Raw genomic sequence first — 26,652 nt, 5'->3', positions numbered from 1 at the left:
GCCCCCAACCAACCCACCCTGGCACATCAAGTTACATCAGTATTAAGTACCTCCTCTTTCACTGAGGCAAGACAAGGCAGCCCTGCAAGGAAAATGGGATCCAGAGGGAAGCAACAGAGATAGGAGCCCAAGTCAGAGACAGCCCCTGCTCTAGTTGTTAGGGGACCCACTTGAGGACAAACAGCCCATCAATTTCATATGTGGAGGGATCCTAGGACTAGTCCAGGCATGTACTCTTATTGGTTCTTCAGTCTCTATGAGTCCCCATGGTACCAGGTGAGCTGGCTATGTAAGTCTTGTGGTGTACTACCCCCTCCCAGCTCCCTAAATCTTTCCTTTAACTCTTCCACAGGACTCTCCAAATTCTGCCTAATGTTTGTTTGGCTGTGGGTCTCTGCAACTGTTTCCATTATCTATTGGATGAAGCCTCTCAGATGATAGTTATGCTAGTGTCCTGTCTACAAGCATAGCAGAGTATTATTAATAGTGTCAGAAGTTGAGTCTTTTCTATGGGTTGGGTCTCAAGTTGTTCCAGTCACTGGTTGGCCATTTCCTCAATCTCTGTTCCATCTTTTATTCCTGCATATCTTGTAGATGACAAATTTGGGTCGAGGGATTTGTGAGATGGTTGGGGTCCCCCTCCCTCCTCTGGCTACAGGATGTGTCTACTTCAGTTTCAATATCCCTGCTGCTAGGAGTCTCAGCCAGGGTCAACCTCATATCTTCCCAGGCACCTCCAAAATTCCAGGTCTTCATCTTATCTCAGAGATGCCTCAACACCAATTTCCCTTCTTTCTTAGCCCTCTTACTCCCCCATCTCCACTTTACCCACACATGATCCCCCCTCCTGTTCCTCTCTTCACCCCCCTCTCCCACCCACTTCCTCTCTCACTCCACTTCCCATGTCTGTCCCCTTCTTAGTGGGATTCAAGTATCCTCTCTTCTACCCTCCATGTTACCTAGTTTATTTAGGTCTGTGGGCTGTACCATGGTTATTTTGTGCTATATGGCTAATATCCCAGGTTAGTTATTTTTATGGACTCTCTCTAAGTTCTTTGTGTTCTCATAGATCAATACATAAACTGGGACAAGTGTATCACAAAAGTATAACACATTGTGTCCTATCAGGTGGTGCATATTTTGACTTTGATTACTTGTAATCAGTGTTTTCCAGGATTTTCTACTACACAGTTAATACCTTGCACCCCCATGAGTGCCTTGACACTCTGTGTCTTGGTCCTCATCAGAATGTTAATGCATTTGCCATACACTTACATCAATATGGATTCATGATTTATGTGCCTTCTGTAGTGGACTGGACTGTTACTGTTTGTTTTAGTCTGCTGCGGCTAAGTGACAAATGATTTATAAACAAAGGCTTTACTTTTCAGAGTTGTGAACTCTGGAAAGTCTAAAGTTAAATTATGAGATCTAGTTGGGGGCATGCTTATCTAGTCCTGTTCTCACTTTAAACTCAATGTTATAGGATCTCTTCAATAAGGTTATGAACCTATTTATAAGGGCTTCACCTCCCAGACCTGGGTACCTCCCAAAGATCTCATGCAGCTCTGTTACTTTGGGTCTTAGGACTTCAACATAGGAATTTTGGGAGGACATAGATATACGTATCATTTTGATGTTTAAATTGTTTTGTCATTTGACCAATGAGAGCTTATAAATCTTGCTTCTGTGTCTTTTATTTTCTTTCCATTTTTAATCTTAATTTTTACTCATTACACTTTATTCACATTGAATCCCTCCATGCCCCCTCCCTCTTCCTCTCCCAATCCCATTCTCCCTCCTCCTTCTCCACACACGTGCCTCCCCAAGTCCACTGATAGGGGAGGTCCTCCTCTCCCTTCCCCTGATCATTGTCTATCAGGGCTCATCAGGAATAGCTTCACTGTCTTCCTCTGTGGTCTGGTAGGGTTGCTTCCCCCTCAGGGGGAGGTGATCAAAGAGCAGGCCAATCAGTTCATGTCAGAGACAGTCACAGTTCCCATTACAATGGAACCCACTTGGACACTGAACTGCCATGTGCAACATCTGTGCAGGTTTCTAGTTTATCTCCATCAATGGTCCTTGGTTGGAGTATCAATCTCAGAAAAGACCCCTGTGCCCAGATTGTTTTAGTTCTCTTGTTCCCCTTGTGGAGCACCTGACCTCTCCAGGTCTTATTATTTTCTACTTCTTTCATGAAGTGCTCTGCACTCTGCCCAAAATTTGGCTACAAGTCTCAGCATCTTCTATGATATCCTGCAGGGTAGAGCCTTTCAGATTCCCTCTGTGGCAGGCTCCTATCATGTTCCCTGTTTTCTCCCTCTTCTGATGTCCATCCTCTTTGTCTTTCTGAATGTGGATTCAGAATCTTAGCTAGAGTCCTCCTCCTTCATAAGTTTCTTTAGTTGTACAGATTTTAGTATGTTTATCCTATATTGTATATCTAGTATCCACTTATGATTGAGTATACACCCTGTGTGTCTTTCTGCTGCTGAGATACCTCACTCAGGGTGATATTTTCCAGTTCCCACCATTTGCCTGCAATTTTCATGATTTCCTTGGGTTTTTTTGTTGTTGTTTTTGTTGTTGTTGTTGCTGAGTAATATTCCATTATGTAGATGTACCACAATTTTTGAATCCACTCCTCAGTTGAGGGGCATCTGGGTTGTTTCCAACTTCTAACTATTGCAAATAAAGCTAATAAAGCTGTTACAAACATGGTTGGACAAATGTTTTTGTTGTATACTTGAGCATCTTTTGGATATATGCTTAGCAGTGGTATAGCTGAATCTTGAGGAAGCAGTATTCCTAACTGTCTGAGAAAGTGCCAGATTGATTTCCAATGTGATGTACAAGTTTACATTCCCACCAGGAGTGCAGGAGGGTTCCTCTTTCTCAATATCCTCTTCATCATGTATTGTCACTTGAGCTTTAGATCTTAGCTCTTCTGATGGGTGTAAGGTGAAATCTGAGGGTTGTTTTGATTTGCATTTCCCTGATGATTAAGGGCATTGAGCATTTAAGTGTTTCTCTGCCATTCCTCTATTGAGAATTCTCTGTTTAGCTTTGTACCCCCCTTTTTTTAATTGGATTATTTGATTTATTGCTCTTTAACTTCTTGAGTTCTCTATATATTCTGGATATTGGCCCTCTGTCAGATATAGAGTTAGTGAACATCCTTTCCCTATCTGTAGACAGTATCCTTTGCTTTACAGAAGCTTTTCAATTTAATGAAGTCCCATTTATTGATTGTAGCTCTTAGAGCCTGTGTTTTTGGTGTTTTGTTACACCAGAAAAGACACAAGACCTGAGAAAGAGATTTTCCTGGCACAGGCAAGAAGAGCATAAGAGTCCTTTCCAAAGCAATGGTTTGCTTCAAGAAAGCAAGCACCGGAATTTAACTTATGGCATATGGATAAGTTCAAATGTGGGTTTGTCTACTCAGAGACATTCTAAATTAAGTCCTATTCTGAATGTGAAAATAATGTAAAAATAAGAGATAAAAAGGCACTCTTGTCATTTCTTGGCACAAATAGATGTAAAAAATTTTAAAATTATGGACAGAAATGCCTCTGGAATGTTTACTTTTGACCACAGTTCTTAGCTGAAAATGAAGTAAATGAGGCCATGAAAGTAGATTTCTCAGGGAGCAATGACATCTGGTAATAATATCTGATCTATGAGAGGGATATTACAATGCTACAGTTCTCACTCACAGAAAGGACAGAGAGCCCAATTTCAGAAAACTTCTAACATCGCTGTGTACACTATCCCTCAGGAAAAAAAATCTATTACTTGAAAGATAGTTTGCATTTTGAAATCATTTTGATACATGATATTCCTACATAGTCAGGCCTGTTTTAGAAGTGTCCGTGGAGTTGGGCATGGTGGCACACACCTGTAATCCCAGCACTCAAGGATGAAGAGGCAGACAGATTTATGTAATTTTGAGGATGGCTGGGTCTACAAAGTGAGTCCAGAACAATCAAAGCTACACAAGAAAATTGTGTCTCAAAAACAACAAAAAAAAAAAAAACTGAGAATACAGTCTGTGGAACAATCTGGCCTCAGTCTCAGAGAGATCAGCCTGCCACTGAATCCTAGGTTTAGGGTGACAAGGATGCACTTCTGAGCCAAGCTATGATTTTTAAGTCGTCTATCCTTGAATTAATAAATTAAAGGATAAAATAAGATATACAGAGGAACCATTTTCCTTTTCAAGAACAACAATAAGACTTCAAATTCTACAAATAATTTCTGTCATCTATAAGTGGCTCCATTGCTTTGTTAATTTGATCATTTATAACTGGATATAAGGTATATAATACTAAAATCTGCACAGCTAAAGAAGCTAATCAAGAAGGAGGACCCTGGGTAAGATGCTCAATCTTCATTCAGAAAGGCAAACGGGATGGACATCAGAAGACAGAGAAAACAGGGAACTGGACAGGAAACTACCACAGAGGGCCTCTGAAAGACTCTATCCAGCAGAGTATCAAAACATATGCTGAGACTCATAACCAACCTTTGGGCACAGTATAGGTAATCTAATGAAAGAAGGTGGAGATAGAAAGACCTAGAGGGGACAGGAGCTCCATGAGGAGAGAAATAGAATGAAAAACTCTGCACACAGGGATATTTGGAGACTCATAATCCAAACAAGAACCACAAATGGAGATAATGTAATATCCGACAGATTTAGCCCATTGCAGCTTAGTGTCCAAGAGGGTACCCTAGTAATGGGAACAAGGACTGTCTCTGACATGAACTCAGGGCCTGGCTCTTTGATCACCTCTGCCTGCAGGGGGAACAGCCTTACCAGTCCACAGAGGAAGACAATGAAGACAGTCCCCATGAAACCTGATATACTAGGTTCAGATGGAAGGAGAGAAGTACCTCCCCTATCCAGTGGACTGGGGGAGGGGCATAGGAGAAGAAGAGGGAGAGAGGGTAGGATTGGGAGGGGATGAGGAGGGGTCTATAGCAGGGATACAAAGTGGATAAACTGTAATCAATAAAAATAAAAATGAATTAAAAAATGCTGGAGTGTGTTTGTGTATACATACATGTTATTGTGTATATGTGATAGAGTACAACTTATTGCTATTTATTATCTACATCCCATATATAAGTTCTTGACATGGAACACAATGAGTCTTTTGGCCAGTGACCACACTGGCCCTTATTTAGCCTGAAAATATATTTACGTATATGCTAGTGTGTGATTTTGCATATACAGCAGCCCAACTATAGAAACATTAGAAAAATCTATAGCACTGATATGAACTACTCAGGGATTGAGCTCAAATCATCAGGCTTAGCAATAACTAAATTTACCCACTGAGACAATTCTCTGACCTTCACTTGCAGTTTTGAGAAATTCTTAAGAATAAGTCTTTACTCCTAAGAAGGAACTAACACATTCCAAAACAAGACAGGAGTGTATAATTTTCATTTGCAAGTAGAATTTATTATTCAAATAATTTCTTTTTCTTCCATCCTCAGATGACAATATAGTCATAATCAGAATAGAAGACAATATTGTACTGATGTAATTTTTCAAGTAAGTTTTATGAGTCTCAATGAGCTTAGTGGGGAGTGTTTGTGGTATGCAAAAGAGACCACATACCTTGAAGATCATAGAACCATGACGAAAATAGATCCCACACTCTTCGTATATCTGTCATAGCCTAAGAATGAATAGTCCATCACACACATAACATGTCTTTTTGAAATAAATCTTGTTGCTGTTACATTAACTTTCACTTCTAGATAAATCTCTAAGAAGGCAATACTTCAAGATGATGTGCCATATAGTAAATATAGGAACATGTAGAAGCATGAATCTTCAAACAATATGTACATACATACGTACACACATACTATTAAGCATAAATTAATTATTTATATCCAAGCAAGGCTTAAAAACAAACATCTTAAATGAATTTGTGAAAACATAAAAAAGTACAAGTTCTCATAGACCCTTTCTTGAAAACTATGATCTCACACTGTCTGATATAAATGAGCAATGCGCCACATAGAGGATGTGGATTCCATTCTATGCATTGCAGCAGAAAAATACCTATAACCAAGTGGAAATGCATTAGAACATGAACAGCCACCACAGAAGGAATATCAGAACAACCTAATAAACTTCTGTGAATGGATTTGCTACACACACAGCAAATTTAATACCTACTCCAATGTTTCAAAATTCAGACCACAACCACAATTGGTGATCTCCTCCATTATAATGAAGTGAACATGGTAAATAATTACTTCTTCTGAGGCTCTGATAAAAACAGATTCAAAATAGTTTCTTTTCTTGGAAATGAATACATTTATTATGTCCAAAGTAATAAACACTTTTGCATAAATAAGATTGCTCTCTTCTACGAATGCTTTTCTACTTCCTGACATCAAGATGATATATTAATATTTAAGATATTTACAGTACTGGATACATGGTTTTGCAGTTAAGACAAGTTCATTCCCAGGACCTAGGTCAGGTTTTTGACAACTTTCTATAATTTTTGTTATGAGAAAATCAGTGGGTCTGGTCTATATCGAAAGTAAAGTGGACAGGCACATGAACAGACAAAGACAAACTGTTATCACGTAAGAAAAATTAGAACAAATTCTTAAATATACTCATGTTTTACCTTTATAAGCATTCATTACTGAACTCATGTGTTGAGGGAACTACAGGCTTATCTACAAATGTCTTCATCATGAATTCCTTCATGTAACAGAAATCAAACATGTAGGTTTGAAATCAGAGAAATGAATCCTTTTCAGTTGGTGGTATCATTTTGGGAATGTTTAAAAAAATGTATCCCTGCTGGAGAAAGTATGTTACTTGGGGTGGGCTTGATAGTTTTCAGCTGCATACCATCTGTAGTTCCCACTCTCTGTTTCATGCTGCAGGTGGAGGTTGTGAGCTCCAAGCTTCCTACTTTATCTGCCATGTATGACATTTGTTTTGCCCAATTTAAAGTGATCCCATATCCTCTCCCATATCATAAGGCAAAGTAAACACATTTGGAAGTTGCCATAGACATTGTGTTTGGTCACAGAATATGCACTAATATGCACACATAAATTTTACAACTGGATGATTTATTTCATGTAATTGAAGTGAATTGTGAAATAAAAATGGATTATCTTACTGTTTCAATCCATATGCCTTTGGTCCATGAGATTTCAATTGGAAACAAAATAAGGATGGATGTCACAAACACATGCATACATCGTTGACACTTCTTAGAATTTTCCTCCAAACTAATCTAGTGTAATTGAATGCAAGTTGGTGGGTCAAAGACCTTTACAAATCTTTTATTCTAATAGATATTCTACAGAATGAGTTCTTTTAGGTTCTCAAAGGCTACTGTGATATGCAAAGGCTTTAAGATGTAGCCCACAGAGTAAAGCTTTTACTCTTATATAATGGTAGCATAAAGCAGAAAACCTTATCATACTGACTATATTCATGGTTTTTCTCTGCAGCATGACTTTTTCTCATGATTTCAAGGAAAACCCTATGAAAAGGATTTACCACATTGCTTATTCAGAGGGTTTCCCTGCAGTGTGTTTTCTTTTATATATTTGGAGATAACTGTATTAAGAAGAGGCTTTATCACATTGAAGACATGTATAAGGTTTCTCTCTACTATCTGACCGTTTATATACTTGAAGATGACTTTGATATGCAAAACATGTAAAAGCAAATTGTATGTGGGAACATGCAAAAGCAATTTGTCCTAAGTATTTCCTTTTAGTTACCAGCATTCATTGATATATAGGGTGAACATAAGTTCAAGTTCATAGTCCCTAGGAAAGCTGTAGATTTCTCAATAGCTGACCGGCTTTAATTACTTAACTTTTGTTGCCCAAAATGACTGTTCCATACCATGATTTCTGGTCCCCTAACATAATGACTGACCCAAACCACAATTTCTCTTTATTAAAACACAATACCTTTTCCTAACCACAAAAGAACAAATGGATATGATTGTTTTGACTGTTAAACCTACATTTTGCATCAGGTGACTTCCTCTAAGACATAAACAAATCCCATATCCCTAAACCATGACTAATGGAAATAATTCAGTTGTAAAACGCTAAAGATGTTTATGATTTTCAAGCTCAGAACCTCTGTAACTTTCTGGCTCATTGGATGGGTAGGCATCACAGTTATACATTATGTGTCCTTCATCAAACTGGATGACAATATTTTTTTATCGGTATTGATCTGTTTGAGTTATAATGGATTCAGTGGACAGAAGAACACAAAAGCCTTACCATATTCATTATATTCTCAGATTTTTCTCTCCATTTTGAAACGTTTATGATGATGTAGAATATAGATATGTGCAAAGGTCTCCCATTTTAACACATTCATAAATTTTCTCTCTGTATGAATTCTTTCCTGATGACGAAGATTATACAAATGTGGAGTAGCTTCACCACGTAAATACACTCATAGTCTTTTGTTCCAGTATGAATTCTTTCATGACATTGAAGATAATTGTGAAGAGCAAATTTTTATTAGGAGATGACTGTTTTGTGAAAAGGCTTTACCACATAGATTACATTATTAAGGTTTCTCTCAAGGGTGAGGTCTTTTATGTATTAGGAGATGACTGTTACATGCAAAGGCTTTCACACATTGATTACATCCATAAGAGTTCTCTCCAGTGTGAGCTCTTTTTTGTATTAGGAGACTACTGTTACATGCAATGGCTTTATCACCTTAGTTACATTCATAAGGCTTCTCTCCAGAGTGCTTTCTTTATTTCATAGGAGATTACTATTATGTCAAAATGCTTTATCACATTGGTTGCATTCATAAAGTTTCTATCCAGTGTACATGGAGATTATTATGGCATGCAAACTTTTTCACTCATTGGTTATATTCATAGGGTTTCACTCCAATAAGTGTTCTTGTTCAAGATAAGTCTTACATGAAAAGACTACATGACATCAGTTATATTCATAAGGATTTTCTGCAACATGAATTTTTATGTCTTCGGAGAACACTGTTATCTGCAAAGGCTTTATGACATTGGTTACATTCATAAGGTTTCTCTCCATTGTGAGTTTTTTATGTACTAGACCAGTGTTACATGCAAAGGCTTTACCACATTGGTTACATTCATAAGGTTTCTCTCCATTGTGAGTTTTTTATGTACTAGACCAGTGTTACATGCAAAGGCTTTACCACATTGGTTACATTCATAAGGTTTCTCTCCAGTGTGAGTTCTTTTATGTACTAGAAGACTACTGTTCTGTGCAAAGGCTTTACCACATTGGATGCATTCATAAGGTTTCTCTCCAGTGTTAGTTCTTTTATGTACTAGAAGACTACTCTTGAATGCAAAGGCTTTATGACATTGGTTACATTCATAAGGTTTCTCTCCACTGTGAGTTCTTTTATGTACTAGAAGTCTACTGCTACATGCAAAGGCTTTACCACATTGGTTACATTCATAAGGTTTCTCTCCAGTGTGAGTTCTTTTATGTACTAGAAGACTACTGTTACGTGCAAAGGCTTTACCACATTGGTTACATTCATAAGGTTTCTTTCCTCTGTGAGTTCTTCTATGTAGCAGGAGATGACTGTTACATGCAAAGGCTTTACCACATTCATTACACTCATAAAGTTTCTCTCCAGTGTGAGTTGTTTTATGTATTAGGAGATGACTGTTACGTAGAAAGGCTTTACCACATCGGGTTACATTCATGATGTTTCTCTCCTCTATGTCTTAGGAGATGACTTTTATGTGCAAAGGCATTGCTATATAGGCTACATTCATAGTGATCTGCACCAGTATGCATACTTTTACATGTGTGGGGACTACTGTGATGTGCAAAGACTTCCTATTGAGTATCTTCAGGGAGTTTGTCTGCACAACGATTGTTTTCATACCTGCAAAGATAATTGGCACATATGACACCTTTTCCACATTCATTACACTAATGGATGTTTTTGACACATGACTCAATTTTGCAATTTGAATTAAAGGTAAAGAAGAATTACCTTTTATAGAATTATTTTTATATTTATGATGTTCTTCTCTACGGGTTGTTTTGCATATTTGAAAATACCTGTGATGGTAAAAATATTTTTTTACCTGGCACACATTTATCATACTTTCTTCTATAGGATGTTTTACCACATATTTATAGAAAACTAGAATACCTCAGAGCTTTAACACACTAACTGGATTAATAACTTTCCCTATACTGTGCGCCAAACTAAATATGTAAAGATAATTGTTAGAAAAAGAATAATTTTTATATTCCTAAAACTTATATTTTTTGCAGTGTGATTTTGTGAGAATTCCTAATGAAGGTGAATAGCCAGGTAAATGATGTTAGTGTATATTCTGGGAAAATGTGCCAGTACAGGTGAATGCTGATTGATGAGCCAGCAACCAGCTAAGTACTGACGAAATCATATTATTGTTGGTTCTATGGCTGATCACCTGTCATATATTTTGTAAACATTTGTCCTTCCTTACTTATCTATTGGAAATAATAAAGAGCTAACAAGTGATAGCACTGCACAAAATGGAGGACAGAACTTCTGAGTGAGAGAGGGTTGCTGGGAAGAAAGCAAATGATAGGCTACTCACCAGCATGACAGTGAGGTTAACAGATGGACATGACCATGAACAAAGAAGTAGAGCTGGCCATGCATCCGGACACTGTGCTAGGTTTGTGTTAGGGAAAAAAAAGGTTCAGAATCTGCCCAGTTAAATTGCCTAAGCTTTAAAATATTAAAAAGCCTCTGTGTCATTATTTGTACTGCTGGCAGCTTTAAATAGTCCATATAAAGTATAATAGGTATCAATTTTTAAACATCCACTCAAAATGGGGACTACTATACCTTTTAGTTGTTCTGGGTGGTACATTGTTTCTTTCAATATACATATGTTATAATGACTTGTATACACTGTGATACATGATTATATCACTATTAAAGAATAATAATAAATAACATGATTTCATGATGTATTCACACATATCTGAGTTGTAGGAGACTAAACAAATTTCACTTTTACCTCATAGCGCTAATGAGTAAACAATTTAAACATTGATCTTGTGTAAGTATGATTTCCTTGCATTCTTTCTTAGAGGAGTGCCTTGCAAGCACACATCAAATACCTAACATGGAGGTACATGGTTTAGTAACAAGTTAGACATCATCAATTAATACACTTAAAACAGTTCATTTACACTCTCCCTTCTCTTTCAAACTTCCAGAACATATTAAAATTTTCTCAGAACGATATTCATTCATAAAAATTACCTTGCATGTCTTCTAGAATTTTGAAAATGCTCTTCTATATTATGACTTTCCCAATTGTAGCCTAAAATACAATAACACAATATGTATGATTCATTATCAGAAATAAGACAAAATTTAAGTCGTGCTCTATGGTCAATGAGAGAACCATTCACCTCATTCTTGCTCATCCTCAAGAGAAATTGCAGAAGCACTTCAATAATGAATAAAGAGTTTTCCACATATTTTAAAAGGTAAAAAAAAATTCACTGTCCTACCTATAGCAGTGAGGTTCCTGTAGGTCTCCAGCATTACATCTTTGTAGAGATTCCTCTGGGAAGGATCCAGCAAAGCCCACTCTTCTCGAGTGAAATTCACATGCACATCATTGTAGGTAAATGCTGTCTAAAATATACACACATGTACAACAGAAAGCATGATATTTAGAATACTGGAAATGTATCCTTCATTTAAAATATTTTTAGGGGGAGCCAAGATGGCGGCGCCGGGAGAACAGTGCGTCTGAGAAGCAGGACAGCACTCTCCGTGCAGAGACCAGGAGACTGAACTCAGGGCCCTGAAACTACATCGATCGTGTTTCCCAGGTGAGGGGAGGCTCCCACAGCGTGGGAATCGGTCGGGTCCTCTCACGGCTACCCAGCCAGAACCCGGAAGAAATCCCAGGTAACGCAGGCTTTGGGTATCCAGGCTGGAGCCGCAAGCAGGCGTGTCCCAGTCACTTTCCCAGACTGATCTGTGGGCACAAGGGTACATGAGACTGGGAGTCCCAGTCGTGGGGGAACCCCACGAGGAAGCAGGGTTGCGGGTCTGATCGCAGGTCACCCAGTCTTTCCCCGGAAGGTCTCTGCCGCCATCACAGTCGAGCTCCTGCCGTGCACGGAGAGCTTTGCGCACAGCTCAGCAGTACAGACAAGCTGTACGCCCCAGAACAACAGGGACTGGGAACCCCTGTCCGGAGAGGACCCCACAGAGAAGGAAGAAACCGTGCTGCTGGGGTCACCTAGGGAAAGTCTAGCAGACTGCAAATTGCAAACAGGTGAGTACAGCCACCCATCACAGATCTGGGCCCAAAGAGGGAACACAGAGTGATTGGAAACTCAGCTCCTGCAGACTAGCAGGTGGGCGCAGGCTCCACCAGCTCAGAGGCCTGCTTCATAGCAACTACTCCTTACAGACAGAACTGAGTGCCCCAAGACCCCGGAGCAGTACTCACCCGCCACAGATTATCTCTTGGGTTCTGGGGCACAGAGCCCCAACCTCAGACCTACAAAAGACCGGGAACCCTGAGATCAACCCCCAGATACTGCTCCAAGGGGCAACCAGTTATCCCTAACAAAAGCGACCAAACCACGGGACACAGAGGTTACAGCAGCTGATCACTAAATTTACAGCAAGAAAATCCAGAAGGAGGGCAGCTGTCTCCAGTACTTCTCCCGGTGAGAGGAGAGCCCTCTTGACTAATCAGGACCACAGTTACCACCCAGGTCTCTATGTCTGAGGTGAGCTGTAGCAACTCCTGAAAAACACCAGACATCCAGGGACTATACCCAAAAAGCTGAGAAGGCTTCCTTCAGGAAAAAGCATTTTCCTGCCAAAGGGATTCTCTCCACTACAACAGTCCAGGAACAACCAGAAACTAAATTCAAATAACTAAGATAGCCCAATGGGTAGAGGACAGTGTAAAAGTTCAACCAACAAAAGCCAGAGCATTATGGCATCTCCAGAAGCCAGTTATCCAGGAGCAAATAGCCCTAGACAGCCCAGCATAAATGAAATTCAAGGAGACGACCTAACATCTATGCTCAAGAAGATGATAACAGAGGAAACAAATAAAATATGAAAAAAATTGAAGCTGCAGCCAAACGGTATGTGGCCTTTAAAGAGGAAATGCTTAAATCACTGAATGAAATAAAAGAAACAGTGGATTGTTCAAACAAACAGCTCAAGGAATTGACAGAAAAACATGAAAATACACTCAGACAGGGGAAGGAAACCAACAAAATAGCTCAAGACCTGAAGATAGAATTGGAAAAATTAAAAAAAAAAACACAAATGGAAGAAATTGTGGAGAGAAAGAACTTAGGGAAGAAAGCAGGAACTACAGAGGTTAGCATAACCAATAGGCTATAAGAAATGGAAGAAAGAATCTCAGGTGTGGAAGATACAATGGAAGAAATAGATGTATCTGTCAAAGAAAATGTTAAATCTAAAAAATTCCTGACACAGACCATCCAAGAAATTCAAGACAACATAAAAAGACAAAACCTAAGAATAATAGGAATAGAGGAAAAAGAAGGTTCCCTGCACCAAGGCCCAGAAAATATTTTCAACAAAATCATTGAAGAGAATTTCCCCAACTTAAAGGAGAGGCCAATAAGAATACAAGAGGCCTATAGAACACCCAATGAATTAGACCAGAAAAGAAAATCCTCCCGCCTCATAATAATTAAAACTGTAAGTATACAGAACAAAGAAAAAATACTAAAAGCTGCAAGAGAAAAAGGCCAAGTAACATATAATGGCAAACCCATTAGAATCACACCTGACTTTTCGACAGAGACTAGGGCCTGGACAGATATCATGCAGACCCTAAGAGAACACAGATGTCAGCCCAGGCTACTATACCCTGCAAAACTCTCAGTCCTCATAGACGGAGAAAACAAGATATTCAATGACAAAAACAAATTTCAACAATACCTACAAACAAATCCAGCATTACAGAAGACACTGGAAGGGAAAATACAACCCAAGAAAGCTAGCTACATTCAAGAAAACACAGGAAATAACCCTACTACAGTAAAACAAAAAAACAACCAAGCACACAACCGTATGACCACAGCCAACATCAAGTTCAAAGGATCTAACAGCCACTGGTCATTACTCTCTCTCAATATCAATGGACTTATTTCTCCAATAAAAAGACACAGACTAACAGAATGGATGCGTAAACAAAACCCAGCAATCTGCTGTATACAAGAAACACACCTATGTCATAAATATAGACATTACCTGAGGGTAAAGGGATGGAAGATGGCTTTTCAAGCAAATAGACGCAAGAAGCAAGCAGGAGTAGCCATTCTAATATCTGATAAAATAGTCTTTCAACCAAAATTAATCAAAAGAGATGGGGAAGGACACTTCATACTCATCAAGGGAAAATTCCAAGAAGACAACACAATCCTGAACATCTATGCCCCAAATACAAGGGCACCCACATTTGTGAAAGAAACATTGATAAAACTTAAACCACATATAGATCCCCACACACTAATAGTGGGAGACTTCAACACCCCACTCTCAACAAAGGACAGGTCAACAAAACAGAAATTAAACAAAGAAACAATATCTCTAACAGAGGTCATGAATCAAATGGACCTAACAGACATTTACAGAACCTTACACCCAAACACAAAAGAATTTACCTTCTTCTCAGCACCTCATGGAACCTTCTCCAAAATAGACCACATAGTTGGTCACAAAGCAAGCCTCAACAAATACAGGAAGATTGAAATAATCCCTTGTATCCTGTCTGATCACCATGGAATAAAGCTGGACCTCAGTAACAACAGAAATAGCAAAAAGCCTACACATACATGGAAACTGAACAACTTGCTACTAAAAGACAGCTGGGTCAGGGAAGAAATAAAGAAAGAAATTAAAATCTTCCTAGAACTCAATGAAAATGAAGACACAACATACCCAAACTTGTGGGACACAATGAAAGCAGTGCTAAGAGGAAAGTTCATAGCACTAAATGCCTTCAAGAAGAAATCTGAGACAGCGCATTCAAGCAACTTAATGGCTCACTTAAAAACCCTAGAAAAAGAAGAAGCAGATACACCAAGAAGGAGCAGACGGCTGGAAATAATCAAACTCAGGGTTGAAATCAATCAATTAGAAACAAATAAAACAATTCAAAGAATCAATGAAACCAAGAGCTGGTTCTTTGAGAAAATCAACAAGATAGACAAACCCTTAGCCAAGCTAATTAAAAGTCAGCGAGACACCATCCAAATCAACAAAATCAGAAATGAAAAGGGGGACATAACTACAGACACTTAGGAAATCCAAGCAATCATTAGGACTTACTTCAAAAGTCTATACGGAACAAAATTTGAAAATTTAAATGAAATGGATAATTTTCTTGCTCGATTCCACTTACCAAAGCTAAATCAGGACCAGGTAAATCAATTAAATAGTCCTATATCCCCCAAGGAAATAGAAGCAGTTATCAAAAGTCTCCCATCCAAAAAAAGCCCAAGACCTGATGGTTTCAGTGCAGAATTCTACCAGACATTCAAAAAAGAGCTACCTCCAATTCTCTTCAAACTATTCCACAAAATCGAAACAGAAACAGTACCAAACTCATTCTATGAAGCCACAGTCACCTTGGTACCTAAACCTCACAAAGACCCAACCAAAAAAGAGAACTTCAGGCCAATCTCCCTTATGAACATTGATGCAAAAATACTCAACAAAATACTCGCAAACCAAATACAAGAACACATCAAAGATATCATCCACCATGACCGAGTAGGCTTCATCCCAGGTATGCAGGGGTGGTTCATTATACGGAAATCCATCAATGTGATCCACCATATTAACAAATTGAAAGAAAAAAAAACACATGAAAATCTCCCTAGATGCTGAAAAAGCATTTGACAAAATCCAACATCCATTCATGTTTAAAGTACTGGAGAAATCAGGGATACAATGCACATATCTAAACATAGTAAAGGCAATATACAGCAAACCTATAGCCAACATCAAACTGAACGGAGAGAAACTTAAAGCAATCCCACTGAAATCAGGGACAAGACAAGGCTGCCCACTCTCTCCATATCTCTTCAACATAGTTCTGGAAGTCCTTGCTAGAGCAATAAGACAGTTGAAGGAGATCAAGGGGATACAAATTGGAAAGGAAGAAGTCAAATTATCACTATTTGCAGATGATATGATAGTATACGTGAGTGACCCCAAAAACTCTACCAGGGAACTCCTACAGCTGATAAACACTTTCAGCAAAGTGTCCGGATACAAAATTAACTCAAAAAATCAGTAGCCCTCCTGTATACAAAAGACAAAAGGGCTGAGAAAGAAATTAAGGAAACAACACCCTTCACAATAGCCACAAATGACATAAGGTACCTTGGTATAACCCTAACCAAGGAAGTCAAAGACTTGTATGAAAAAAATTTCAAGTCTCTGAAGAAAGAATTAGAAGAAGATATCAGAAGATGAAACTATCTCCCATGCTCATGGCTTGGCAGGATTAAAATAGTAAAAATGGCCATTTTACCAAAAGCTATCTACAGATGCAGAAATTGTGGTACATCTATACAATGGAGTATTACTCTGCAATGAAAAATAAGGAAATCATGAAATTTGCAGGCAAATGGTGGGACCTGGAAAGGATCATCCTGAGTGGGTTGTCCCAGAAGCAAAAAGACACACAAGGTATATACTCACTCATATAGACATACAACATAGGAGAAACCCACTAAAATCTGTGCATCTAAAGAAACTAAGCAAGACAGAGGACCGCGACTAAAGCGCTCAATCCCCATCCTGAAAGGCAAAGAGGATGGACATCAGAAACAGAAGAAAAGAGGAAACAAACTAGGAACCTGCCACAGAGGGTCTCTGAAAGCGTCTACCCTGCAGACTATCAAAGCAGATGCTGAGCCTGATGGGCAACTGTTGGGCAGAGTGAATGGAATTTTATGTAAGAAGTGGGAAATAGTAAGAGCTGGAGATGACAGGAACTCCACAAGAGAGCAACAGAATAAGAAAATTTGAACACAGGGACTCATACTCCAACCAAGAACTATTCATGGAGATAACCTAGAACCCCTGCACAGATGTAGCCCATGGCAGTTCAGTGTCCAAGGGGGTTACATAGTAATAGGAAGAGGGACTGCCTCTGACATAATCTGATTGGCCTGCGCTTTGATCTGAACATTATTTACCAAGACCACAGTGACTTTGGAACTGATGAGGGTATCTCCAGGTGTTAGAAAGAGTTGGGTTCTCAGAATCTGAAGGAAACCCTCCTCAAACCCTCCTTCCTGAGGTGGGGAGCAGCCTTACAAGGCCACAGAAAATGACAATGCAGCCACTTTTGATGAGAAATGATAGACTAAGATCAGAAAGGAGAAGAGAACCCCCCCTATCAGCGGACTTGGGGAGGGGCATGCCTGCAGAAAGTGGAGGGAGGGTGGGATCGGGAGGGGAGGAGGGAGGGGCTAATTGGGTGATACAAAATGAATAAAGTGTAATTAATAAAAAATTTAAAAACACAAATTATCTTCTAGATATAACTGATTATTTTTCAAAGAAAATACCCATGCTCTAGACCTCTATCTGTAAATGGAGGTCACCAGAAAGGTGGGCTATGGGGTTATAGCTCATGTGCCCCCAGTGATTGAAGATAAACACAGTTCTACTGAATCCCATAAACAAAACAGTGTGAAATAGTAATTTTAAGTCTCGTTCTTGCCACATGTATTCCAGCACAAGATATGAAATCTGTCCTATGTAACTGCATAACACTATGTACACTTGGGATACCTCTGCAGCTCAGAAACTCCTTTTAATCCTGGAATTCTGTTCTTAAGTCACATCATCGTGGCTGCTGTGAGTGGAAACATAAAAGGATGCTAATCAAATACTGCTGAAGACTGATCTACATTTCTTCCTTGACACCATTTTGAAGCCTATTTGTGAACTTGTAACATTCATCACAAAACAACTGAATTAGGAAACAATGTTTAAAGCTTCTTGAAATCTGACTTTCATTTTTTCCAAGCTGTCTTCCTACTGCACACACAGTAGACAGCTCATTGTATGTCTCAAATGAGTAATTTTTAAGACTCTGATGTGCACAGCCTTTAACTTCAGAATTTAGGAATTTTAACCAACAGGAAATCAAAGTCATGCATCTGGGGAACAAGAGACTAGGAAAAATGTGACTTGAGCCAACAACACTTGTCTCAGAAATATTTTTCCAAAACAATGAAGATGCAGCTATTCTAGAGTTAATATCCACCATCAGGGAGAATGTATGCCACACACAATTAAATGGTTAATTAAAAAAAGTTTTCTTTAATAATAGCATGTATCTAGCTCTAGTTAATGCTATAAGACAACCTAAAACTGATTTTGTACTCCATACATGCAGTCTTCCTTAAGTCTCTTTTAGGCTCCAGTTTATATATTAAACAATTTCAATATGGACCAGAGAGTTCAAGTCTAGCCACTGAGCCAGGTGGGAGATTTACATAGCAAAGATATTCCTAGAATGATTTATGTACTCCACTCCCCTAATACAGTAGGTCATTATTCAGTGACAGGGTATAAGTGAGATGTCTCAGAGGTTTCAAATATTAGGAAAAGTAGAAGGTAGAAAATGTAGAAGCTAGGGTGGGAAGGTTTTGCACAAACTATATCTTATCCTAATTAAGCTTCTTAAGGAGCATAGCATATTGTACACTCCTTGGGGAGAAATGGAAGGAAACAGGAGACATCTATGAATTGATCAGACAATCTCATACAATGGTATAAAACCATGAAAAGTCTAATAAACAACACTGCACAAGGGGAACACAGGATCTCAAGAATATTATTTACCAAGAACACAGTGACTTTGGAACTGATGAGGGTATCTCCAGGAGTTAGAAAGAGTTGGGTTCTCAGAATCTGAAGGAAACACTCCTCAAATGCCCTGAACCTGCAGCTCACCCTATTCCTGGTTTTAGAATAGGAACAGTGCTTTATTTTAAATACCTCATAATCTTGGGCAAATCTCCCAAAGACTAGGCCACAGGTTGATCTGGTTCTGCCAAGCATATCTGTGGAGTACGAGAAGAAGTTAGGTCACTCTCCATACACGAGGCTCTTGGGGAAAGCTTTGTTTGATCAGGGCAGTGTTTTTCCTGTTCAATTGTTTTTCACCAGATGTCTTCCCCATGTGACAGAGCTATGCTTTTCTCAAGAAAACTAACTTTATGGCACAACAGTCTTTAATGCTGGCTGTCAGTCTGTAATGGCAATTAAGCAGCTTGTTAGATGCCTGTTCTTTGACATGGACATGGGCCAGTGCTTCATATGAATCAGGGCTGTCTCCCTGGTTATGACTGTAGACAAATTTGTTGACTATCGTCTTATGCAAACATGTATTTCCTAGCATCCTTATCTCAAGCATGCCTGGTTGGCATGCTACTTATCTATGTAGCCCTTAGCTAAATTCTACTTGGTGTGACTTCCTGTCACCTAAGTATTGGTAAATCCTTTACATGAGCAATTATAGGTGTTTACACCACAGCTTTATAATGAAGTGCTACTCAACACATGTTATTTACAACCTCCACAAAATTAATTCCAAAGGAATCTTATACCTGAATGTTAAATTCCAAGGTCAGTACTTGGAAAAGATACTAGAAACTAGGCCTCTCTGAGTTTGCATCCTACCAAGGACATTTCTGTGTTCAAGCCCCTCTTGCAAATACTTTGTAAACATGCAAGCCCATAGTGTGTAAGGAGGCAGCCTCCAGTGCCCCAGCCCTCTCCAAGCAACTCTTCCACTTTACTAGCAAGATTAAATTAACTTCACATTCCAAACCTTTCAGCGCCATCTTCCACTGAACCCCTTGAAACATTTTCCTAATTATCAGTTAACTGGTAAAACTTGCTGCTACCTTAACCAATGTGCCTGAATTGTAAAAATATATCACTGACAAAGCCCTGCCTTATTACAGACAGAGCACTCATGTCTTTGTTTCTGTTTCTTTATCACCTTGAGCTCCAGACCACGTGTCAAGGGATATAAATGAAGGGCCTTGGAATCCAGACCAAATGTCTTGGAAAACAGTTAAAGGCCTTGAGCCCAGTGGATCACAGCCTCCAACAGAAACTCCCTTGCCTAACCCACAATGTTAAAATTTGATTGGATGACCCCAGGACTCAAGGGGCCCTCGCCGTGTGGATTTAACTCTTTAAATATACAATAAAGCTTACTCTGGGTCACCTTTCAGATCCTGAACTGGCTGCCTCCCTGAGCTCAGAAAATAAAGCTTTCATTTTAACTTTCTGTTCTGGAAATGAGTTTTCTTTGCTCCCAACCAAAAGCTAACATAGCCAAGATATTCAGATGCTCTGCTCTGTTCAGAGCTAGGAAAAGGGACATCTCCCATGGCTGATTCTAGCTGCTGGTTCCCACCCAGCCCCATGAAAGACCCTACACAGAAGCTCTTGTCGTTCAGCCTCCTGCTTCACCAGGTTGGGGGCACTGACCACAAACTCACCAAACTTGTCTGAAATCGCCTCACAGCACACAGCAGCTGCACTCATACCAGAGCACACCAACCATTCAATCCAGCTCAGCTATAGAGGGAACATGCACCATGTCACCAAGAAGAACCGGCCTCTTCCTCAAATGGAGGGATGGAAGATTCTGATTGGCCAGTGAGTCTTGAGTGACATGAGCACCTCCCTTAGGTTTACACTGTAATGAAGGGACAAGGCTTAGTTATCTGTGGCTCAGGCTTCGGTTTCAGTACCAAATCTTCTTCAGATATGCAGAGATTTGCATTTCATCATTTGTGCCTGTCCTCCCCTAGCCTACCCTCTGTCTTCCACACTCACAATGCAATTTCCCTCTTCCTGCTGGAATCAAGGTGGACATTGCACAACTGTTATTCAACCTGTAGCAGAGCGAACAGCCTGTCCCACAGGAGGAAGGGTGCCAAGAGTATTAAAAATTATAGAGAGATTTTAGAAAATGGAAGGAGATTTTATGTTCTGTGAATTCACGCTGGGGTCAGGTAAACTGCAGCAACTTTTCTCCTGGAAGATCAGAGAAAACCCAGGAGAAAAAAAAAAGCAGGAAAAACATGACACATTGGAGTACTATCATCAGGTAAAAATTTCTCCTCAATGGGAAGATGTAGAAAACAGAAAGTTATACTAGTGAAGGCTCTACCCATGAAAAGAACTGACAGAATAAATTTCTCTGTGTATGTATACAGCTAATACATATATGTATACACACACATACAGACACAGAAATATATATTATGATTTGGTATTTTGAGACAGGGCTTCTCCTTTTAGCCTTTGCTGTCTTGGACTAGATCTGTAGACCAGGCTGACATTAAACTCACAGAGACTGGCCTGCTTCTTTCTGCCAGAGGACTGGGATTTAAGGCCTGTGCCACCAAATCCATCTCAGATTTTCTGTTTTGTTTAGGCCTGTTATTGTCAACCAGCCTGAACTCACAAAGAACAGCCTGTGTCTGCCTTTCATGTGCCTAGATTAAAGGCTTGTGCAAGCATGACTGGCAAGACCTTAGGCTTTAAGGATTTGTTTAAGGGAGGGTTTCTTATATTATATAACTAAATTTTTATAAGATTTTTGAGTGGGTGGATGAGGGGACCTCTAATTATTATTATCTGTGCACAGACGTTAAATCAGACATTGCTGCCATCCTCACAAAACCTTCTTATATCAGAGCTTTTAATCTTATTCTTAAGAAATTTTATTTTATTTTTTTGAAAAACATCTCACCAGGCAGTGAGTTCTGTGCTGAGCATCAATTGCATTGTGGGTCCGGTCCTCTGAGGGCAAGGAATCATATGAAAGAAGAGAGAGTTAGTATTACATGGAGAGGACAGGAGTGCCACAAGGACCAATTAATTATATATGGGAACAGGGGTCCTTTTTGAGACTATATCTCCAACCAAGGACCATGTATGGATATAACCTAGAATCCCTGCTAAGTTGGAGCCCATGGTAGCTTGGTATCTAAGTGTGTACCCTGGTAAGGAGAACAGGGTTTATTTCTGACATGAACTCAATGGCTGGCTCTTTGACCTCCCTCTTCTGTGGGAGGAGCAGCCTTGCTAGGCCACAAAAGTGGACACTGCAGCCAGTCCCAATGATACCTGATAAGCTAAAGTCAGATTGAAGGGGAGGTGGACCTCCCCTATCAGTGGACTTGGAAAAGGGTAGGGAGGAGGGTGGGAATCAGAGGTAATGAGGGAGCAGGCTACAGCTGGGATACAAAGTTAATGAACTGTAACTTATATTTAAAAAATAAAAATATAAAATAAAAAACAGAGAACAGATCTCAATAAAGAATTCTCAACAGGAGAATCTCAAATAGCTGAGAAACACTGTTCAGGTTCAGCATCCTTAGCCTTTAAGGTTTGAGGTTTAATTTTACACATGTCAGAATGGTGAAGTTTATCAGGACAAGCGACAGCTCACTCATACTGAAGGTGGAGAGGTGGACCAGGTGCAGGCTGAAAGACTTCACCCCTATGCTCTAGTCTCTTTGGGGTGAGACAGTACTGTACAGGCTCCCGAAAGAGAAACCTGGACACAAACCCAGAATAAAAACCACTCCACCTAAAATCTGTACTGCTTACAAGATGTAAAGGGGTGGTGGTGGCACCAAACTTGCTTGAGTGGTGAGCTAATGTTTGGTTTAACTTACAGCCTAAGCCATGGGATGGAACTCACTCCCTGCATGGCCAGGAATGTCACAGAGACATAAATGGCAAGCATTGCATGTGCATGTCTCAGCACCATGTCCTCTACTGAGGTGTCATGGCTGTTAGCTCTGTATTTTTGTGGGAATCCTAACATTAGGAACAGGTGTAGCTTTGACTCTCTCACCTGCTCTTGAGAATCTTTTTCCCCTATCAGGTTCCTTTTCAATCCTCAATGTGAGGTCTGTTTGCTTTATCGTTTTGTATCTTGTTTGGTCTTGTTTGGCAGTCCTATCTTGGAGGCCTGTTCTTTTCTGAAAAGGATACAGAGTGGAAGGAGTGGATCTGGGGAAGAAGGGAGGTATGCTGGACGTGGGAGAAGTAGAGGGAGGGTAAACAGTGGTCAGAATATATTGTATGAGGGAAGAATCCTTTTCAATTAAAAAGCATTAATTAAATTTTCCTACCTAAAAAATGGGAAAAAGGGATGCAATCAAAGAGAAGTGAAATAGTGACGACTAGGCAAACACAATCATGACGTACAGTTATTGTTCTCTGTGCATAGAGAGAAAGCATCACTCAGGAGTTTAACAAGCTTATTCTTTAGTCCCATCTAGATCTGTGAAATCAGAAGTTTTGCTCTCACCAATGTGAAATATATATCATGCAGGTAAAAAAATGGTAATTTTCTGCTGTTATGTGGAATTATAGGGGTCCCTGCTCACTTAATTCCAAAAGAGTACTCTTTCTTCTCTATAATAAAAACTAAAGTTTGGAGCTGGAGAGGTGGCCCAGCAGATAAGAACACTCTCTGTTCTTTCAGAGCTCCTGAGTTCAATTCCTAGCAACCACATGGTGGCTCACAACCATTTATACTGTGGTCTGTTGCACTCTTCTGGCATGCAGGCGCATGTGCAGACAGAACATTAATTAAATAAATAAAATCTTTAAAAAGAAGCAACCAAAAAGAATGTTTGAATAATATTCACAATAACAGAAATAATTGCATAATGTTATACACTATACATTAAATATATAATACATTAAGTATATACAAACTGATGTTTTAAAATGTTAAGTGTTTAGACATGTTTTTCCAATAAAAATAAAAGTATTACCATCTAAGACAGGTTAGCTGATCAGAACAAAACTAAGAAAAGTGTCACTTGTGTAAGACTATTACATTTTTAATCAACTGTAATTTATTGTCATTATTTCAATTCAAACAAAACAAGTCAGTCTGTTTCTTAACTCATTTTCACTTCGTGTAGCATGACTCATTGGCATAAAGCTCTCAGACCATCAAAATAAACCAACTGTCTGCATTTTTATACTATACTATAAAAGCACATTTGCTTTTTTTCCATAACAACTTTTCCATAATAATTTTGTTCCATAACAAATTATTTCATGACTCATTGGCATAAAGCTCTCAGACCATCAAAATAAACCAACTATCTGCATTTTTATACTATACTATAAAAGCACATTTGCTTTTTTTCCATAACAACTTTTGCTCTAAAAAGTCTGATATTTGATTTTCCTTCTCCACATACCAACTAAAAAATGTTATAAAAATTCTTTGAAAGTGATTGCTTCACCTAGGTTGTGTTGTTTCTGCCTTTCATTAGGTAGACAAGATAATTGAACGTCTCCTACCCAATGGACAAATAGAAATGCAGCAAGATTGAAATTAGAGAGAGAAAGAGAAGTTTGTTGATTTAACACTGTTTATGCTGTACTTATATCCTCTTTCATGACTAATACAGCACTGACTGTGAGAGTCTTTTAAAAATGTGTAATCCTTTAACCATTGCTATTGTCTTCATTTATTTACCATACTGTCCTCCTGAGATACTCAGAGTGACCTCAACAAATGAAGAATTAGGTTATTTTGAAAGGTATGCCACTACGAACATAAATGCAATAAGCATGAGAATTCAGATACTTATTTAAAACCAATCTAAAGTACCTGAAAATTTACTGAGAAGACTGTTAGGATCCATAGCAATTCTGTCATTTTATGAGAGCTCTGTGCAATGTAGGCACACATAAACATGGATACAATGAGAATGTGTAAAAACATGGTTTATTGTGTTGCTTTTGGTAATGAGGGTGTGTGGGTAGGGGTAATATCTGCAAAACCATCAGATTACATACATTAAATACTTGCAGTTTTACATTGACTCTAAAACTACTTGATGTTACCTAATTTTAGTTTGTATCCACAGGAAATCCCAAATTCTGCTATCAAGAGTTGATTTTGTATGCTAATACACGATCCCATATCACATTCAAATTTATAGTTCAATTCTGGACCATGTATTATTTTCACTTTTTGTCTTCTCAAATTATACTTGATGAGATAGCTTTTCTGACTGTAACAATGTTTTTTCTGTCAGTAAACTCTATGCTGGTCTTCTTTTTATAGACTGAAAATTATTTCATATCACTTTCAATTTTATGTACTAACTGTAGTTTGCTAAACAAATGATTATGTAGGATAATATCATTTACCCTTTTATACTAGAGTAAACGACACTAATGAAATGATCTATTTAAAAATACAAAGATGTTGGCTATTTTTCAACATGAATTCAACAGAATCTGAAGAATATTTCTATGAATTTCTAAGAGGAAAGATGATTCCAAAGCTATATCCCATGAAAAATGATACAGAATTCCAAATAGGATTATGAAGTAAGAGTACACACATGGGCAGCTGTGACCTCAGAATGTATCTCAGAGCTACAACTACCAAGAATGTGTACAACAGTTTTGACAAAATTAGGAGATGAAGAGAAAAAGTGAAAACCATAAGCTTAAAAATAGATTCCAATTTCCCTCAAAATTCCCAATGAAACTCTGCCAGGAAAAATGTGTACTTGACCAAGTTACCTTTGGTTATATATGTGTAGAAATTAAATAAACACAGACTTCAAAACTCTTACAAAAGCAACTCAAACTGACCGCTAAAGTATATTTGTGACCCACCAGCTACTATAGATTGTCCTTCCAAAAGAAGAGAAAACATGCTCTATGCTCTGGAGCTCTCTGTTAAAAAAAAAGTGATCCAAAAAGTGGGCTAAGATTCTACAGCCCCTCATGCATTCTTGTGGTTTCAGACAAATCCAGCCCCAATGAAAGCCACACACAAACCGATGTGGTGAATGTTTTCATGTTTGCTTACTCCCACATGGATTGTGCCACAAGATATGGAATCTGCATTACACACCTACCCAACACCATGCACACCTTAAAAACCTCTGCATTTCAGAAATTCACTTTGTGTCCTGAAATTAAATTTTCCTGAGTCACAACACTGTGGTTGAAAGTAGTGAAAAGATAAAAAGATTGCAAACAAAAATTGCTGGAGGATGCACATAGCCCCTTCTCTACCAGCTTTAAAACTATTTATAAAATTTTCCACACAAACCTGAATGTGGAATGCAAGGTTCAGAACTTCTAGAGAGCAGACTATTAGTTTTCCAGTCTGTCTTCCCAATACACACCAAAAGCAATGTATGTGTGTGCACACTGGACAGTGATATTTTAAGCATCATTTTAAACTGCCAGGGCTGCAGAGGAATTCTCCCAGATCCCCACCCAAGGCCCCCAAGAAATCCATACTCAAGGGAGAATCAGTGACAAAGGACCACTCCCCAAGTCACCACATAGATCAACAGAACTACAGTAGACTCACAGTCTCAGCATCACCATATCAGACTCAGAGAGCTTAGCAGACCTGTTCCTCCTGGTTTTTGGGACAGTGGCCCACAGACTCACCATTGCATGGTTTGTGGTTCCCCTCACAGTTCTCTTCAGCTGCATCAGAGAAGAATCCTGAAAAG

At 38.9% G+C, this 26,652-nt stretch overlaps 1 protein-coding gene and 1 pseudogene across 1 annotated transcript in view; one reads left to right on the top strand and one right to left on the bottom strand.

The window, feature by feature from the left end:
- Positions 1 to 11,680, bottom strand: part of LOC132650624 (zinc finger protein 120-like) — a gene marked incomplete at both ends in the record, with an annotated part of 50,961 nt that extends 39,281 nt beyond the window's left edge. The window contains 2 exons of the mRNA XM_060375967.1: positions 11,315 to 11,375; positions 11,569 to 11,680. Of these exons, the coding sequence (XP_060231950.1) occupies positions 11,315 to 11,375; positions 11,569 to 11,680 (173 nt within the window). The remainder of the gene's footprint in view (positions 1 to 11,314; positions 11,376 to 11,568) is intronic.
- The window catches only part of LOC132650607 (zinc finger protein 431-like), a 186,912-nt pseudogene that overhangs the window by 77,899 nt on the left and 82,361 nt on the right, over positions 1 to 26,652 (top strand).

The sequence above is a fragment of the Meriones unguiculatus genome (genome assembly GCF_030254825.1).
Source record: "Meriones unguiculatus strain TT.TT164.6M chromosome 13 unlocalized genomic scaffold, Bangor_MerUng_6.1 Chr13_unordered_Scaffold_28, whole genome shotgun sequence".
NCBI classification, from domain to species: Eukaryota; Metazoa; Chordata; class Mammalia; order Rodentia; family Muridae; genus Meriones; species Meriones unguiculatus.
Note: the sequence above shows the minus strand (reverse complement) of the source record. Positions and strands in the feature narration are given on the sequence as shown.